At 38.3% G+C, this 19,400-nt stretch overlaps 1 protein-coding gene across 1 annotated transcript in view; it reads left to right on the forward strand.

The window, feature by feature from the left end:
• The first annotated feature begins 979 nt into the window (after positions 1 to 979).
• MPP4 (membrane palmitoylated protein 4) overlaps positions 980 to 19,400 on the forward strand; it is a 23,486-nt gene continuing 5,065 nt past the window's right edge. Inside the window, 17 exon segments of the mRNA XM_019473496.1 lie at positions 980 to 1,040; positions 3,128 to 3,246; positions 4,307 to 4,384; positions 5,100 to 5,180; positions 5,741 to 5,872; positions 6,506 to 6,587; positions 7,754 to 7,839; positions 8,841 to 8,912; positions 9,363 to 9,559; positions 10,630 to 10,694; positions 11,489 to 11,506; positions 12,751 to 12,789; positions 13,540 to 13,560; positions 14,813 to 14,827; positions 16,326 to 16,367; positions 17,205 to 17,375; positions 18,282 to 18,362. Coding sequence (XP_019329041.1) covers positions 980 to 1,040; positions 3,128 to 3,246; positions 4,307 to 4,384; positions 5,100 to 5,180; positions 5,741 to 5,872; positions 6,506 to 6,587; positions 7,754 to 7,839; positions 8,841 to 8,912; positions 9,363 to 9,559; positions 10,630 to 10,694; positions 11,489 to 11,506; positions 12,751 to 12,789; positions 13,540 to 13,560; positions 14,813 to 14,827; positions 16,326 to 16,367; positions 17,205 to 17,375; positions 18,282 to 18,362 — 1,360 coding nt within the window.

The raw sequence follows: 19,400 nt of genomic DNA on the forward strand, positions 1-19,400 counted from the left end.
CTAAGGGAACATTATAGGTCAGTGATAGGTTGTCACCAAAGTTTAAGGGAGGGAAGGAATTTGGAAGAAAATTTTAGAAGGCTTATTTTTTATATACGAAAAGTTCAGTGTGACATGGATACAGATTAATTAGTGTAAGTGTTGGCTTCCTGCATTACTTAAAAATTCCTATTTTAAAATTTAAAGAAAAAAATAATAAGGTAGTATATGCTGCTTTTTATAATGAAAGATAATATAGGAGGGTTTTTTTAGATGAGCAAATAACTTCTTTGACTCTCTCTAAAAGTAGCAACCAATTATACATTGCCTGAGAGAGATGATGATACCAGTAAGGTAAGGTGTGGGGGTTTTCATTTGGGTTTGCATTTTTTTGTGTTTTAAGTCACTGTGAGGAAATAGAGGAAAATATGAAATCTTTGTGGAACAAATCCTTCAAAGACCTTAAATTCTACCAGTGATAGAAACAGGGATCTTTTTTTTGCAAAATCATGTCCTTGCTCAATGAAAATTCAGTAGAAACTCCAGAATCTTTCAATTTTAATATCGTGTTGATAACAAGAGGAATTAAATGTAGTATGTTCTTTAAAGTCTGTGGAAAAAATTATAACCTTCCACAGTAGTGCACTTAAAGCTGGGGAACAGTAGATGTACAAAATAGCTTGTTATTTTAGATGGCTTAGTGAAGCAAGCTAATGACAATTCCATGAAGGAAGTAAAAGGTCATATTACAGTTGAGGTTTGACTGTCTGCATTTTGGATGCCGGTGCGTAACTGAATTTACAGGTGGGACTCGTGTATTTAATTTATGCTTGCAACCTGTTGTGCACTTCAAATATGAATGGTTGCCCCCTTATTTTAAATTCTGCTTTCTTATCAATCTAAAATACCTGACAGTATTCTGATATGAGTGTACTCTTTTCCCTAGTTCAGCATCTATCTTTGTGAAACCTACTTGGCGTGAATGCAGTACTCAAAGTGGATGGAATCTCCTTGAATAAAGCAAAAGATGGAGGTGCCAACAGTCTGCAGTCAAGATAATGGTACTCATAACTTTTGCATCTCTTTTTCAAAGAGAAAGAAAACGGACAAAAAGTTTTATTCCTTGGTTTCTGTAACTCTTCTTCCATTGAGTCGAGAGAGATGAACACGTCTAGAAGTATTACTACTTAATAATTGGAATGATTCTTGGTGTTTAATGGTGGTATGCAGTTAATTTACAGTGTCAGAAGAGAATACCTGGCATTTGTTTCTGTCTTATAAAGTCAGGGGTCTCTGCAGCTGTGTCAACAATTACTAATAACTGCAAGAGATTTTTTTGCTTAAGGAAATGATTCTCTGTTGTTTGAAGGTTTGTGCTTCTGTATGGAACATCTTGGTCTATTTGAGCCCAGTTTAATGTAGGGATAGCATTCTAGGAGATAGTACAAGTCATCTCAAAAAGAGGCAACCAGTAATGAGGAAGAGATCTTAAAAAGTGTCTCCACCAAAGGTAGTGTTCTGTTAGGCACTAGGAAGTTCCTGTAGAAGAGAATCCTTTTAAGTTAACTGTGTTTTGGGAGATATTTCCCTGTGGGGCTCACAATCAGGGTTCACTGAGTTTATAATTTTTGTAAATGCTTAGATGTCTGCTTTCCAGAAACAGACGATTCTTTTGATAATGAGGTACATTTCCAGGCTTTCCCAGTTTGGATACTCAATAATTCTGCCTGATGATTGAGGCAAAAGTCCTGTCTGCAGAAACTTAGCAGGCAAGTGCCTGTATAAATTCATGCATAAGGAAAATACCTCAGTGAAACTAAAGTTGAAGATTGATCTCACTAAGTGTTGGTAACATCAAGGTCTAGAGCTGATACAGAAAACAACTGTCAATGGCTATAAACATTGTGCTCAGAAGTAAGTAAAGAAGGGCTTCCACGTTTAGGTTAGCTGTGGTGACTGGATGATAGCAGCTGATGATAGTAGCTGCAGCAGCGAGTACTCAGCTGTTCTGGGTCCGCTGGATGAGCTTTAGTTTTAAGAAATTATTGTTTTGACTTTGGCTGATGTAACTTTAGAAACTCCTAGTGTCTTGGTTTTATTTCAACATTTTTCTTGTATTACAATATTACTCATTGAAACATACCAAGTTTAATGTTGTAAACAAATAAATACAAAGGAAAGTCTCCAGTTACAACTGTATTGTATGATTCCTTTGGCACTAAAGAGCAAAGAGACAGCTTGTGCTGACCAAAATACACAAGAGTTGAGAACTTACTTTCCTTTGACATTCAGTGGGAGTCAGGCATCCAGCTCTTATGGTCTCCTTAAGAACCCTTACAGCTTAATAAATCTAACTCCCAGCATTTGGTATGTATTGTATTAGTGCTGCTATAAACATTGTTTTTCTTGGGAAGAGTGTCACATACCAGAAATGATCTGTTGTCATTTCTGAGGTAAAATTAAATTCCATGCACTTACAAAAATCCAGTTTGTATCTAGGCCTGACTTTGTGTAACATCTTATCTATTTGTCACCTCTTAGATTCTGCCTCCTTGAGATTTTAGAAAGACACTGGATTTTTCGGTTTTCCACTGTATTAGAATACTGTTCCTAACAGATCAAGTGCTGCTTGTAATAGTTAGAACGGTCCTTCCCCCTTCCTGGGACGTATTGTGGCTATCTGTGACAACAGTATGGCAGGAATTTGCGTTTTCATTAGTGATATTCTCCAAAACATCTGCACTTCTCAAGAGTGGAGAAAAACAGATGGTCCCTGGCTCAAACAGTGGGTCATCCAAAAGAAAAGCCTATAAAATGAACGAGGCAATTTTTTATGTTTACTTCTCAGTAGGAGGTACGAGCTTGAACCCAGATTGATATGTGTGAGATTCCCTGTGTGTTTTTCTCACAGGTCAGTTGAAAATTGCTAGTATTGACCTAACCCTGCTGGTTAATAACATAATAAAATAAAGCTTTTATGCAACAGAGTTGATTGCAGGAAACAAGCAAAGCAGGCAGGAAATGGGTGTGTTTCTTGGAAGTATAAACTGAGGAAAGGTGCTTTTCAAAGGCCTGGGTCACTGTTTGGCTTTGGTTGGTCTTCTATTTGAAATGAAATGTTTTGCGCTTTTCTGTCTCTTGGGCTCAGGTATATCTCATGTTCTGACTCTAGTGCTACAAGAACTGAGTTTGCTCTGTAAAAGAGATGTCAATGGCGGCATGTTATATGACCTCCTCAGATCCCGCTGGCTACAAGCACTTTTAAAGGTAAAGTAATATTTAGCTGTGAAGGCAAAGGTTTCCTAAAGAACAATCTCTAGGGGATAGCTACTTTATTCGGCCATATCAGCACAATAAATGCTTATTTACGCTAAATGCTCATAGTCCTAACATCAGCAGTCAAGGTGAACAAAACCACGTTCACTTTAAAGAAAAAAAAAAAGTATTCTCTTTCATAATGTCCTAGACATTAAAGCTTTTCTACTTTACACGTCCATATTAAGGCCAGGGAGATGGAGACGTAGGCTGAACACAGCACTGCTCAGCTGTCTGTTCTATTCTTAAATCTCTCCATGGCTATGCATCCCACTTTTTGGCATGGATGCTTGTGAAATTGTATTTTTTTGTTTTGCCCACACTGATCTGATGTGTAGTTGAAGATTTTATGTTGTTATAGAACAGAGTTTTGGCTGGTGTTTCTCTCTTGAGCAGAATTGTATCTCTGAGACAAATTCTGTACAAATTCTGCACAAATTCTGCTCTTTATTTAACAAGGATTTTTAAAATGTTTACATTTTGAAGAAGAAAAACTTGCAGTGGATAAGAATGTCCATAAGGTCATTTTAAATACAGCAATTTATTTTGTTTTAAGTTAAATTGACTTAACTTAATTTAAGTCAATTTAATTAACTTAAATTTAAGTTAAATTGTTAATCAGGCCTGCAACTAGGGGAAGGAAGCAAGCTACAAGTCAGAGAATTGACACTATCAGGCTGTTGTCCTGTGTAATCAGCTTTTCTTATTGGAAAATTCAAAACTACAGCATAACTGGCTAGGTGGATGATAATATGGAAAGACGATGAATTATAGATTCAATTCCAGATGCATTAGGCATTAAGGATTGAGATTGCAAACTTTTTGGCTCTAGTTGGACTGAGAAATTCCCAGAAATACAATATTGTCCTTTGTGTGTTGTGTATGTATCCATATAAACATGTGAACAGATTGTATCATCATTGCATTGTCTTGTCTATCATGTGTATCTATATAATCATGTGAACAGATCGTATCATCATTGCATTGTCTTGTCTATCATGGTATGCAATAGATTTATGAATGCCTCCAACACTACCTCGGAAAAAGACCAGTTCCTGTCATGCTGCAGGCACGTGCATTGACTCGTGAGGTAAGGCTGTGTATACGTAGTGTATTGCTTTACTTACTCCTACCAAATTAGTCAACTTAGCTGCAGACAACAGTGTTCTGGTATTCGTTTTGTGTCTCAGGTCTGAGTACACAATGTAAACTTGAAAGATTCTCTCCTCACGCATTTGTCAAACTACTTGATAACTCTTACTGTGTTGGGAGGGGGGGATGAGAAATGCATGCAGCTGTGATCACTAGACTGCATGAGCCCTGGCCAGTGTAATGAACACCTAAATTATTTGTTTTAACTGCTGGCCATATATTTTTCTTCCCATGTAACTGTGTGGTTCAGTGTTATGGCTACAATCAAGCAGTCTGACATGAGGATTTTGAAAAGCTTTTTGGATTTTTCTAGTTGTAATAGCTGATTGATTCTTAAATTTCTGAATTAGAGGGAGAGTTAATGACTAAGTGGAAAACTGACACTAGTGGTGAAATTGGTTGAGGCACAGGAGAAAAAACTAATTTAGAGCACATGGCACTGTGCCTGAACTAAATTAAGCCTGGCTGAGTGTTGTGCAGCTGCGGTCATATTGTCCAATTCTAGAGCAAACCGTATGGATACATTCCTAGTCATATAACGTGGGGGGCTTAACACTCTTACCATACCATATTCCTCTAAGTTCAATTTAGAGCTTTCTAAATTAATTGCCCACCAGAACCAGTCTCTGTGCTTTCTCTCTTACATTTATCAGGTGGTAGAGTTACTGCGTGAAGCCCCTCAGTCTGGAGAGATCAAAGAGCTAAGACGACTCCTGCGAGCTCCACACTTAAAGGCAAGTCCTGCTTAAGGAAAGAAGAAGTTTGCTCATAGAGCTGTCTGCAGTGGGAAAGGAAACAGATGGCCAGCTGTTCACAAGAATTGGCAAAGGAGCCAGAAGAGACATCGTTTCCTAGTCATGAACTAACCTAGTTGTGAAATCAGATGTGGACTGTGTAACTGAAGTACCTGCAATGGGCTGCATTTTAAGGGCTCGGTTTGAGAGAGATGTTTCTTACAAAGTTAAATTCTGAGCAGTTGATGCAGACATATAAAACCAAATTTTCCTTGCAATTGCAAAACCTGCATTCTTTACCCTGAAGTTCCAGATAGAAATGTTTCATCTTTTGTAAGTTTTTCCAGAAGAAGCAGAGAGAGGAACTGTTCTTAAAACTTTATTTCACAGTTTGAATTTCCACGTGGAAAGAAGAAAATGTCAATGTGTGAAAGGGATCTATGTTCACATAGGAACTTACTCGCCGAATTCTGTTTTCTGACCAGTCACTGTTTAAAGCTGTTCTATTGTATGATCTTTGCTTATGGGTTGGTTGGTTTGCTTGTTTTTGTTTGTAACAGGCCTTGCTATCTGCTCATGATACCGTGGCCCAGAAAGATTTTGAACCAACCCTTCCACCACTGCCAGACAACATACCTGAAAATGAGGAAGCTATGAGGATTGTCTGCTTAGTGAAAAACAACCAGCCTCTGGTGAGGGAGCTTTCTGATGTCTGTCAAATTATTTTAACTTACACAAGTATTGATAATGCATATTGGTTTCTTTCCAGGAATGTCACAGAGATTGTGTGCGTTCTTGTCCAGTTTTCACAGGATCACAAGAATTGTTGAGGTTGGAAGGGACCTTAGGAGACCATCTAGCCCTGCTCAGTGCGGGTACAACTAGAGCAGGTTGTTCAGTGCCTTGTCCGCTCAAGGTTTGAATGTTTGGCAGATGTTTTCATCTCATATAATGAAAATGCAAATAGGATTGAGAGCTATTCCTTTGGCCAAAATAGTAAGGAAGGGAGGAGAGGCTCTGAAAGGTTCTTTAGAAATCATTGTATAGCTTAACTAATCTGTTTTAGGAAAAGACAGCTGTAATATTTGATATAGAAAAGATTCCTTACAGTCAGTCAATGAGGTTATTTTAGTATGATGAAAGTTGAAGACATTGAAGGACTTGGTACTAATCATGTTACGTTATCCCTAGATCAGTGTGGTGTTAAAAAGGCTGTATCTTTCAATGCCTTTTTGTCATTGCGTAGATCAGACTTGTGATGTGAAAGGAAATTTACAGCGGTTCTTCAGTGATCAGTGTGTTTTTTCTTTGTTTTTATTTGCCAGGGTGCCACCATTAAACGCCATGAGATAACAGGTGACATAACAGTTGCCCGTGTGATCCATGGTGGGCTAGCAGACAGAAGTGGTATGTGTAATTTGAAACAAAGTAATACAAAAATTTGAGCTTGAAATAAGATATTTGAAGTAAGATAATAGCTTAGCTTCTACGATTAGTCTTCCATTATAGAGCAAGAAGATGTGTACATTGGGCAGCACTGTAAATAGTGATACATTGCAGTGACTTTGATTCTGGTTTCATTAATTTTCATATGCATGTGCTATGTTTGAGACTGAGTTGAGGTACAAATCCAGTTTTTATTACTTACTCTCGGCACCAATACCTGGATAACTCTGTCATGAGATTGATCAGGAATATCCCAAACTGCAATGTAGTATGAATACCACCAGCTCATTCCCTAATGGAGAAATGGAAAACATCAGTAGTCTGTGATTCTATAAGATAATGGGCTTTAAGGAATACTTCTTGGCACTAGTCTACTAAACGCTTTGGTAGCATTAGTTGCTAAGCAATCTTCCAAGGAGTTTCCTTGGAAATGTTACTACTTTGTCATCTTAGAATTGAATGTGTTCCATGTTCCTTGGGAAATGTAACATAACTAAAATGTAAAACAACAGAAGTAAAATTGAACTGTAATCATTATAAAATAGTTCCTTTTAGTATTTTCTGGCCTTTGTATAGAGAAGAAAACCCAAACTATAGAGAATAGCTGATTAAGTTCCTAGTTTGATTAATGTTTTAATTGAGCTGAAAGAAAATGTAAGAGTAAACAATATTGTGAAGAGTTTGTAAAGGACAGAGAGGAGTCGCAAGGCCTCCCACTGCACCTGGAATTTTTAAGGGTCTGATTCCAAGTATCATGGTCTATCAATATAACGGGTTTAGTTAGAACAGGTTCAGAAATTACTTTGGGAAATGGAGCTATATTAAAATGTTTCTGCTACTTTTAAGGCAAATCATCAATAGGTTGTAAACATGTTGTATGGGGGAGGTGGGAGGAAATAAGAATACGGAAGCATGCAAGCTTCTTGTGACCCACAGAAGTCTGCAGTCCTATCCAGAGGCAATATAGCCTAAATCCAAAATGTCTTCCTGCATACCTGGTGTATGGAAACTTTTAATGTTGACTTCCAAACCTGTGGCATATCTGTGTGTCCCTGCCTCGCCTACTCAAGGTAATCCATGGTGTGATAAAACTTCTGCTGCTGCTTTCATCCTTGTTTTCACTGTAGGGTTGCTGTACGCTGGAGACAAACTGGTGGAAGTAAATGGAGTTCCTGTTGAGGGACTTGAGCCTGAGCAAGTTATTAATATTCTGGTATTGAATCTTTTTTCTCCTTTGTACCTTAAGAGTAACTGTATGCTGTTTCTTTGCACACACACACTCTCTTAGAGGAGAAAGTCTGACATTTTTAACAGAAAATTCAGATTGTTTCCTTACTGTGCATGAAGTTCACAACTGCTCATGAAATCAGAAGGTATGAAACCAGAATTAAATCTAACCCCTGTTCTGGATAGAAATTAACTTAATTGTGGCTATTCCACCTGCAGCTTCTGGGAAAAATATTAATTTATTCAGACTTTACTGATTCATATTTTTTCTGGAAGTTCCACTCGGTTAATATTCCACAAGAAAGTAGTGGAAAGGTGCTGTTCTAATAAGAGTCCATGTTACAAAATGCACTAAAGCAGAGTGAATGAACTTGTAAGCTACATACCTCACCTTGCAAAAAAGGGCAGCGGTAGTCACTGTTGTCAAAATTCTCATGAAGAAATCTGTTGAGCTGTCCCTGTTACTTACTCATCATTTCACCCACAATCTTTCAGGGTTCTTCACTGCAAAGTGTTAGTGCCAGTCAGTAAGGTATTGCTGTATGTAATCAGTATCAAGTCTTTCTATGTGTTACTTCCCTGGTTGTACTATTTCTAGGTATAAGAAATACAAACTCTATTGGAATGCTTAATTCTTAAATATTTGTATTTTTTTCCTCCCCCCTTTACATCACTTGTCTAACCAGACCCTGCCGCTAATTTAGATTTGATTTCAGTAGAAAAATTTGGTATCAATTAATGTTGAAATTGTATCTCTTTATAATGAAACATAGATGTCATTGAATTAAAAATATTTAGCAAGACTTTGAAGTTTCATTCTTGAGTTTCCTTTTGAAAAAAACAACAGTATTGTCATATTGACTCTGCCTAAATTCTATTTGTAACATAGACATTATATGTCATCATTATGTGCTAAGTTTGTGCTGCCAATGTTTGGTTATTTGTGTTGAATACCAGCCATATTTTAATCCTTTTTTAATCATTTAGGCCCTGTCTCAGGGGACAATTATGTTCAAATTAATTCCAGTTTCCAATCGGCCTGTCAGCAACCAAACAACAGTAAGAGACATTCTTTCTTCCGGATTGTTACTGCAAACAGTTACCCCAATAATGTCCAATGGTGTGATGCAAAGAAATGGTGTTGCTTAGAAGTTTATTGCAATCCTTAAAGCGTTACTTGCCTTTATGGCTACCTCTCAGCTGACGTCAGTAAGCTGTTGCTGAAGCAGTAAAGATAGTAAGCTGAAATATAGCTGTGTTAAAGGTAAAGAAGACATTTTCAGATTGATCTATGGGTTGGAGATCAATTCTTTTCACAATGTATGAGACAATTTTTTTTTTCCTCCCTTAATGTACAGATAGGGTTTGGGGCTTGATCTTGTTTTTAAAACTTGACTTCATCATGAATTGACTTAAGTAGCAGCAATATCTGGCCCTGTGATTATAAAGCTCATGTTGTATCGGTTCTAAACATGGCTTCCACTTACTCTTGTATATTTTCTTCACCAGCTCTATGTGCGAGCAATGGCAGATTACTGGCCCTTGCAAGATCCTGCCATACCATGCGCTGACGCAGGCTTGCCTTTTAAGAAGGGTGAAATACTCCAGATTGTGGACCAGAATGATGCTCTCTGGTGGCAGGCCAGGAAAGTTTCAGATCTCAGTGCCTGTGCTGGACTTATACCCTCAAATCATCTTCTTAAAAGGTAAAGAAGTCTTAATTTTTCTGATTTCCAGTTCAAAAATTAGCCAGTTATTCAGACTTTGCTATTTAAAATTTTCGGAAGTTTTATAGCAGTATGGTTCAGAGTGACATCTGACAAACACCTTTCCTCTTTGTTCTCTGACTTCTTGCTCTCCTTCTCTTAAGAGTACCTATGTGAGAAAAAGCTTTTGAAAGCACCTGGATCTAATCTTAAATTGACGTCTCAGTAGTTCACAGCAGTTGCTTAGTCTCTGTGCTAGTGCTAAGACATCTAGTGGAGTGTAGGAGCTGAAAGATGGGTGGAAATTAAGGGCCCTGACTGTTTAGTATTTATTTAAAGATGTCCTGTGAGGCATGAATGACCTCTTCAGCTTTGGTCAAAACTGAGTAGATCAGATTAAGAGAGAGGGAAAAAAAACCCAAACCAAAAAAACATGCTCAAGGAAGAACAAGAACCCCTTGCCTATTATTTTCTGCATAAATAGCCCATTATTTTTACACTACATGCTTTCAGAACCTGAGGAGTTAAACTGCTGTAGCGCACTTTTCAGTTTGATCCTCTAGCCACATGTCCTGTCTGTTACCCTCAGGAAGACATAAGGCCACACATTTGTAGATGATAAGCTTCAATTTGTACTATATGTAAACCTAACTGTGGTCTGTATAATGAAAGTTGAAATCAAACTAGGTTGTGATTGAGGCTGCAAGCAAGAGGCTCTGTGTAGTAACGGAGGCAGTAGTACTACTACCCATAGCAGTAGCACACTCTCCTACTTCTAGGAGTCTGTACCACAGTATGGCTTATCTTCCTGTCCTTATATATAAACTCAAAATACTCTAAATACTTCTGGGCTGCTGATTTGGAAATTGCCTTTAAATAGTTCTGATAGCACGTTGGCTTTCTTTCAGGACTTTGCAGTGGGCTAAAACATGGGTAATGTTTTCATTCTTGGTGTCTTCTGTCAGCTCAGTACTGATTGATCCTATGTGTAAGCAGTGAATCTGACTGGAACATAATGTGCTTGTGGACTGTTTTGTTTCTTTAACTGTGATAAATTTATTTCTATGTAGGAAGCAGCGAGAATTCTGGTGGTCTCAGCCCTTCCAGCCCCATCTCTGTCTCAAATCATCAATGTGTGAGTGAAAAGTTATTTGAATGGTAGAGTAGGAAAGAAAGGTCTTGTCTCTGTTTCCAGGGATACCGAAATAGAAGCTCATACAATTCAGTTTAATTCAAAGACATTGTTTCTGGAGCCGTATTGTAACCTCAGAAGTGTGTTAACTATCCCCAGGAAAATAAATACTTAATGGCAGTTGTACCTGGAGTACTGGTGGTGGAGGTTGTTGTCTCCAGTGTACTCGGGATCTGACTGTGAGAGAAGCTGTGAATTCAACTCCTTCTGAAGTCTGTAAGATCTAGGAGCTCTCTAGGAGAGCCAATTCTCTCTAGGAGAATTGGGTGTGAGTAAGTCTGAGGTGACAATTGTACTAGCCTGGCTTTCCGGGGACGCAGATAACAGTTCTGCACTGGAAGATGCCATGCGATATGTTTAGAATGTTTCTTTGACATCAAAACTATCGAGAGAAAGATAGAACTTTTTTCCTTGAGGTGTAAGATAAGCTGTGCTGCCCATGAGTTTATTCGTGGTGATAATCCAGAAACATTATTCTCTGCCAGCTATAACTTTCTGTAAACATGCAATTATTCCCAGACAAAGAATGTTCTTCCTCTTTTCTCTCTCCCCATTTTCTTCTATGGTTCTTTATACTAGTATAAAATTAATTTTTCTCTTGTGATAACTCCCAGATTGAGTGTGTTTCATTGCCTAGGATTCTTCTCACACTGATTGCTTTGTTCGTTAGAGCTGGAGCTCTCTTTCATCATAATTTTTTTGCATTTTAACTGCTTCAATGGATATGCTGTGGGCAGTAAGCACTGTGGAAGAAGGTAGGAGATCGTACCTGGACAACATCGCGTTCCTGTACCTGGAATCAATATAGCACATGGTTTTACAGGCTTTTTAAAAAGTTGTGAGAAATGAGGCAGTTTGGTAAACACATGCAAAAGAAACCCAAGTTCTTGGCATGTTGTGTGCTTAGCATAATTGAAATCAAGTCTGTTTTTATTTGAAATAGCAGAAGCTTACATTGCCTTGAAGTGGAAACTTAAGCTATGCATGATCTGATGGGGAACTGACAGTTTGGATGGGTTGCTTTGAGGAAGGAAAGACTACTTTTTCCTTTCTCTTTTCCTCTCCCTCTTTCTCTCCCATCTTCAGCAGCTGACCTGAGCAGCTCCGAGAGAGTATTTCTTAAAGGATACATATGGGCAGAATATGGTTGACAGATGCCCTGACAATTGCCCTGTAACCGGAAAATAGCACCTACTGGGCCTATCTGGAGGGGCACGCAAGAACAGAACACACAAGCAGTGCAGTATTGTGACCCCACGAGATCGCATTTCAGGGACGTGAATTAACGTGGTCTGGGGATGGAGAGGGAGCTGAATCAATCTTTTCTTTTCCTTTTCTTCCTTGTAAAAATAATAATAAAATCAACCAAACAAAACGCTTTCCTTGAGTGAAGCATATTGGAAAGAAACACACTTACAAAAGCTACAGGAGAGAAGGGAGTGAGTGGTAAATTATATTCTGGCATGGTAATAATAAATAGATATCGACAGGATAAACAGAGCGACAGCCATGTTAAACCTTTTATTATTTCAAAAGGAGAATCCGTTAGACGTGTTTGCCTCTGCCACAACCCTTTCAGAGCACTAGTTTAAGAAGAGCTTTTTGCTCACTAAAGACAGGGAACATCATTAAGTTGGAGTTAACAGTGTTAAAATCTTTAAAGATGTCTAAAGCTGATCTGAGCTTCAAATATTTTCTTTCTGATGTCCATGTTAAACCTTTTATTATTTCAAAAGGAGAATCCGTTAGACGTGTTTGCCTCTGCCACAACCCTTTCAGAGCACTAGTTTAAGAAGAGCTTTTTGCTCACTAAAGACAGGGAACATCATTAAGTTGGAGTTAACAGTGTTAAAATCTTTAAAGATGTCTAAAGCTGATCTGAGCTTCAAATATTTTCTTTCTGATGTCTGAGTTCAGTCTTGTAAGATCTGTAAGGTTTTTTTCCTCTCCAGTGTTTTTCTGATTCAGATAATTTTTTTTTCCTTGTGTTGATCTGTAGAGGAAGACATGCAGATTGATGAGAAGTGTGTGGAAACAGGTAACTGAATTCACTTGGATTACCCTATTTGCTTCAAGGTAGTAGCTAGTTAAAGCCTGGTTTTGTTTCCCAGATAAAACCACTCATTCTCCTAATGAACTTAATGGTAGAAAATTCTATTTTTCATACAGTAGAAACCTCATCCTATATTAGTGTATTAAAATGAGCTGTTTGCAGTTCTGTTGTACAGTGCTTACAGTGAAGTGTTGTGCTGAAAAGAGGAACCACCCCAAAAATATCTGCCTGAATGAGATCCAACCTCTTTGATTCAGGTTTTGGACTGTGGCTGTAATGTTACCATAGGTTTTGCCTATTGTAGATTTAATGCCGCAGATGATTGTAGTCTTGGAGAACCCACACGATTCATTGTCAGGAAACTGATCTCAGGAGAATACGTTCTTAGGCACTGAGCACGAATAGGTTTTACATGTAAATAGTACATGTGAAGACTGTTAGCTTGACTTGCTCCCTAAAGCAGCACAGCTCATTCTTCCTTCTCCCGAGGTAATTCAGAAAGCTCTCATGGAGGGATGTGATCCTGTAGGACTGGATGGAGAGAGACCAGACAGTTAATTCAAGCACGGCGAGCTGTATTTCGCCACCTCAGTGTAGAGGGAAGTGGGGAAAGTATGTGTGAGACAGACTGATAGGAGCTGGAAAATTGATTTCTGATCCTGACATTCTAGAGAAGGAAAAGAATTACATTTTTAATTTATTTTAATATCTTTGCTATCTGGATTACTAAACAAGATGAAGAAACATTTGAGTCTGGTAAGTTCCTCTGACCTAACTCCAAATTCCTTGCTATTGTTCCGCTGCGAGAAGGGTGTCCAGAGACAAGCAAGTGTCTTAAAAACAAGCAGGTGACAGAAACCAGAATGCCGTTTTAGCTTTAGAAGCCATTCTGGCTTGAAAAGCCATGATGTAAAATCCTGTTGCCTTAAGTCTTCCTCTTGGTCTCCGATTACCTTAGCAGTAAGGTTTTTGCCCTGTTATCCCACAAGTGTGAGCGTTTCTTCTTATGCATCAGTACCAGATCTGTTTATCAAATCCTAATCAGTTATACCCATGCAAGCTGTGACAGCAGGGGCTGTGCTGATGTCGGTGGATAATTGGATTACCTTAGGGTAAGAGAGGCCTGCATTCCCAGGGCCTGTAGGAGCTGATGTGGTAAAGAGGAGAGCTGTTGTGGATTCCTGATTGTGTGCATGGCTGGCATACAAGAAACAAAAATGCTTTTATAAAATGAATGATTTATGTCTAAGACGTACAATCAATCAGTGCTTTTTTTAAACCAAGCTATTTTGGGGGGTTTTGTTTTAGGGAACAGCTACCTGTTTACAGCATATTCAGAGTTCTGCAAAATTTACATCTTCTAAAATAAATAATTTTTCCACTAAAATAAATCTACTACTGCTAAACTTCTTCTTTGAGATATTTGGTAATCTTGTGGAGAAAATGTCATTCCGCCTTACTCTTGCTCTTCTCCACAAGATTCCTACTTGCCAGTCGGATCTTCTCCTCTTACCACAGGTGGTTTGTTCTCTTCCACCTCTCAAGTAATGCCCAAAGCTTTTAAGACAGAACCAGCAGGTCTACAGGGCAGTCTTTTGTTTTCAGGCTAGGATGTTTCTGATAACTGCACTTGGGGAGTACTCTTCCAAATTCGGTTCACTTCTCGGTGCTGAGTCAGCGCTCTGCTGTATCCAGACAGTCAGAGGAATAAAGGTGCAAATATTTGCTGTCCTACATTTCACTTTAAATTAACCAGTAGTTGAACATCCATGTGATGTATTTTGCAAGTACAATACTGACACAGATGCTGTAGCTGGGTCTCTCATTCTTTGGGAACTGAGAATTCATGCTCAAACAGGCGTATTTTAGATTTAAAACCTGCAGTACCTGTTTCCTAAATTTCCTAAATGCATTGGAGAATGCTGGTTGGATTTTTTTTTTCAAATCTTAGTATAGACTGTCTTCACAAAACTAATTGTTTTATGTCTGTCTCTATCTGAACGTGCAGAGGAGCTTAAAGAAGGTAACGCTAATTTTTTTCTCCCTGTCTGCTGTAAGCAGTAATCTGTTAGAATCTGTCTATTGCATTACCAGGAACTACCACTCCTCTTACAATACCCGGTAGCTGAATTGCTTGTTCCCTGTAGGATTCCATACTGCACTGCGTACCATAGAACAGAGGGTAGATAAAGCAGAAATGCTCAAAAAGATTTGAATGACAGCTCAAAAGACCTGAAGATAGAAATGATACAGGCATCTGTCAGCTGAACCGTACTCTGAACTTTGCCCTGAACGAGCAGTTTTGTGCCAAGTAGTTTCTTTCTGCAGTCATAAACAGGGAGTTATTAGTACATATAGAAATGTAGGCATAAAACTGTATTTTAAAGGTACAAGTAGTGAAGAGTGTATAGATGTGAAAGAAGAGTAACTAAGATGCATCTAATTTTGTTTTGATACTTGCATGCTTATGAGAACTGTCAATCAAAGAATCTAGTGCTAAAAGACGATACATTTCACGCTTTGCAAATGAAAATAATGTTCTTGCCTTGGAACAATTACTACCTTTAAAGATATGCCTATGTCTTCTGTATCTCATTCTTGCTTTAACAAGGCCTAAATAAAGGGAATACACAGCTTGGATAACTACATGCTTGATCAGGGGAAAATCAGGAGTCCTTTTTGAAGAGAAATCTAAACACTGCTGACACCATTTTTTTCCTTAGTTATTTGTTTTCAAATCACCTTTATAAAATAGCATTGATCTATTGGGAAATGTGTATTTTTGAGCATTACAGGAGAGATTTCATTCATTTAAAAAAATACATGTAGAGATTTAGAGGGCTCACCTGAATGGCTAAGCCTTCACAAGGAACAACATGAGAATGGGGACAAAAAGAATTGGAGGAAACAAATTAGTCTGGGATGTTGGAGCACAGATATCACTGATCCAAAGATGATTAGAAAGAAATAATAAAATCAGGTCTTCATTCTGCCTGAAAGATCTGAGCAGATGCATGTTGCATTTTCCAAGCATGCTATGGACTGAAACTGAGTTAGAATTTTTTTTTATTTCTGATTTTGAGCTACTGACTTGTTGGTTATTGTAATGTTATAACTAAAGAATTCTTGTAAGCTAGGTTTCACCTGAAAAGCTCAACTTATGTGGAGGTTTTTTTACTATAAGTATTTCAAAACATTGACTGGCATCTAGTTGTCTTAGGAATGAAACAAATAAAATGTTGAGTTTCAAATCTAATTTAGAAAATACCAAGACTTTCTAAGTTTAATCTTTCTCTTACAGAAATATTGGCCCTTTGACTTGGTCACTGGTCATGTGAAATGTTTGGATATTTCATATTATGGAGTATTGTGCTTTTTTTATTAGGTTAGGCGTAATACTTCCATATGTTTACTGAAACACTGTTTTTTCATTTGGGATCAGCAATAATTGTTAGCCATCTAGCTCTGAAGGTTTTGCTGTTCTTTTTTTATTTCATGAGTATTTGTTCTTCATATTCCAGAAGAGGAAGAATTTGGTGAATTTGGTCAACGAGTCTTTATTGGTACGCAGTGACTAAAGATAAGTAAGATGTTTGAGGCTTGATCTAGATTAAGTGCTTGTCTGAAGTTAAAATGCTTTGTTCTTTATTTCACCTAAAGACTTACTGAATTGAATTCTACTTGCTGTTTTCCAAACTTCAAGAAGTCACTTTCCTCTACTAATACTTGTTCTCTCCATTTAAATCTCTCTTCCTGTTAGATTTCTACCGAGACCTGACCACCACTATTTTAACTTGACTGGCTGTTAAGATTTCCCTTACTTCACGATTAATTTTGCTAGAGTGTAATGTTGTTCTGTTGTCTGTCATCTGTTGAGAATAATCATGAGGGCTTTCATTAGAAAAGTAGACCTAAAAGTGAGGTTTTCAAAGTTGGATGATAAGGTGGAGCAACAAACCTATCCCTGTTACTAAACCATAGCGACCTTTAAAATATTTGGATTCATTCTGGAGGCTGGAGAAAATGTTCCAGACTCTGCTTTAGGAGAGTAAACCAGCTACACTATCAAAAAACGGTTGACCTGTTCCCTAGTGATGCTTTATGTGGCCAGAACTTCTCCTTCGGCTTGTTTTGGGGATCTTTTGGGGGTCTTTAATTCTGGGCTAATTTTCAGGTGACTTTCAGTGAGATTTGACCTCTTCTTTAGCTGTCATTTAATGCTCAGAGGTTCTACCAAGCTGACATGCCAAGTGTGACAATGAAATTCACTAACTTTCACCCTGCAAAAAGCTCAAAAAACCAGTACGTTGTGTGGCTTGGAAGGAGATGCTCTAGACTAAAGCACTAGTTGCCAGCATCTTGGGTGTATTTTCCAGTACTGATGTCTTTGCCCCTGACAGCTGGTTTCCGTAGAAGTATGCGCCTGTGTCGCAGGAAATCCCGGACCAACCAGCAGTCCTGTTATGCTCGGTGCCCCAGCAGCTGTTACAGCACTCTTGCAGCTCCATACGAAGAGGTGGTTAGGTACCAGCGGCACCCAGCAGACCGGAACAGACTAATTATACTAGTGGGTAAGAGGTTAATTACTTTCTCATGCAAATTTCACAACCTGTAACAGAGGGGAGGAAACAGTCGGTCATGGGCTGATCCACTAAGGTTTCCCGCTGCAGACTGTGCAGGTGGTAGCTCTCAGAGCAATGTTTCAAGAATGATTGTATGTAATTTGACCCCATTGTTCGTTTCAAAGTTTAATGTATGTATCATCTTCTTTGCTTGAGATAGTGAATGTTTAAAAAAATAATAATAATGAAGTCCTCAGAAGAAGCCATACAATTATGAATGCAGGTTGATAGTGGATTTTATTAGGGAAATGGTTCGGTTTTATATTCAGTTGGGACTGGTACAGAAAGTGATGAGAAAACATTTGTAACTTACTAGCAAACATCTTTACACGGGCGCATTTCTACAGCCAGTGTTAAATGCACAGATATGGCAACAGTAAGAAGAATGCGTGAAATTAAACTCCAGACTAGAAAAATCTCAATCATGGGCAGTAGGGAAAGCTAAAAAGATGCCTTTAATAATGCTTGCTATAGGAAATACTGTATTAAGTGGGCTGCAGCTCTCAAGTAGTCTTTAATGATACTGACTGAAAGGAAGCTGCTGTTCTGCAGTGTTCCATGATCCTGATAAAGCAAACTGGGTAAAGGCAAATCCATTGTCCTTTCGAAGTCTGGATGTATTTGATAATAATTTTTTCTTTTAAATGGAATTGCTGGGTTGCCTCCTGGGTATGACTATATTTCTGGGAGGTGATTTGTACCCTGAACCAATCAAGATGCTTCGGTCACTTCTGGTACATTTTTTGGGAACTTATTTACATTTCATTTGTGTGTGTGCAATGTGTTAGAATATGGGGGGGGTGCACGCAAAAAGTGCCTCCGTCAGTAATATTAGTTGCTTTGCCAACTTTTCAGGTCCTGCAGGAGTTGGTGTGAATGAGCTAAGGAGAAGGCTTATTGCAAGTAACCCACGAGAGTTTCAAAGTGCCGTACCTCGTATGTAATGTTCTTCCTCTTTCCCCCACTACCCCCTTCAAACGTGATTCGGAAATGTCAAGTACCTCCCTCTTGCCTTTGTGTATTCATACACTCATTGCTCTATGGATGTTTTTTCAGCTCTGCTGCAAGCCAGAGGCATTTGCTTTTATAAGGGTTCGTTTAAAATACTGTCTTTCTCTTTATTTTGGCAAATCAGCCAAAGGTATTTTCAAGTTACAGCTCCTGAAACCCTTAAAGCTTTATGTAGCAGTAGATTGTCTGCATGGTTTTGTTTAATCTTGATGTTTGCTTTTCCTAAATTTAAAAATGTTTCTTTGGGATATTGTAAGTTCATAGTGTTTAAGTGATCAGATATGAGAATGACGACAACGGAAGTTGGTGCTTAATAGGCTTTGCAGCTTTCCTTATTAGCCTTCTAGTCTCAGATGAGACTTACACAGCTTAATTTCTGATGGTAATAATTGAAATAGTTTCTACCTGTGCTTATTTGGTTCTTGTGATTTGGATAACCAAACAGGAAACGTATGAATCTGAAGCTGGTTGAAAATTCAGGAATTCTTTTGTGCTTAAGATCCCAGATATGGGCAAGGTGCAAGTGTGGGAAAGCTTGTAGGATGCTTCCGAATGAGCTTTAATAAATTTTACCTCAGAGGAGCAAAAACAGTTGTGCAACCAGTTCCAAAGCAGTTCCTCATTGGTTTGAGTCACAGATACTTGGATTAAGCCACTCTCCTCCTATTCCAAGAAATACAGATGTGCTTTGCCAATTTTGAAGGACTTGCCACTGGGCAACCAGGACAGTAGATGTTGTGGTTTAACCTCAGTCGGCAACTGAGCACCACACAGCTGCTTGCTCACTCCTCCCCCCCCACCCCGGTGGGATGGGGGAGAGAATTGGAAGAGTAGAAGTGAGAAAAACTCTTGGGTTGAGATAAAAACAGTTTAATAATTGAAATAAAATAATAATAACAATAATAATAATGTAATAATAATAATAATAATACACAAAGCAAGTGATGCACAGTGCAGTTGCTC

Source organism: Aptenodytes forsteri, unplaced genomic scaffold (assembly GCF_000699145.1).
Source record: "Aptenodytes forsteri isolate BGI_AS27 unplaced genomic scaffold, ASM69914v1 Scaffold183, whole genome shotgun sequence".
NCBI lineage: Eukaryota > Metazoa > Chordata > Aves > Sphenisciformes > Spheniscidae > Aptenodytes > Aptenodytes forsteri.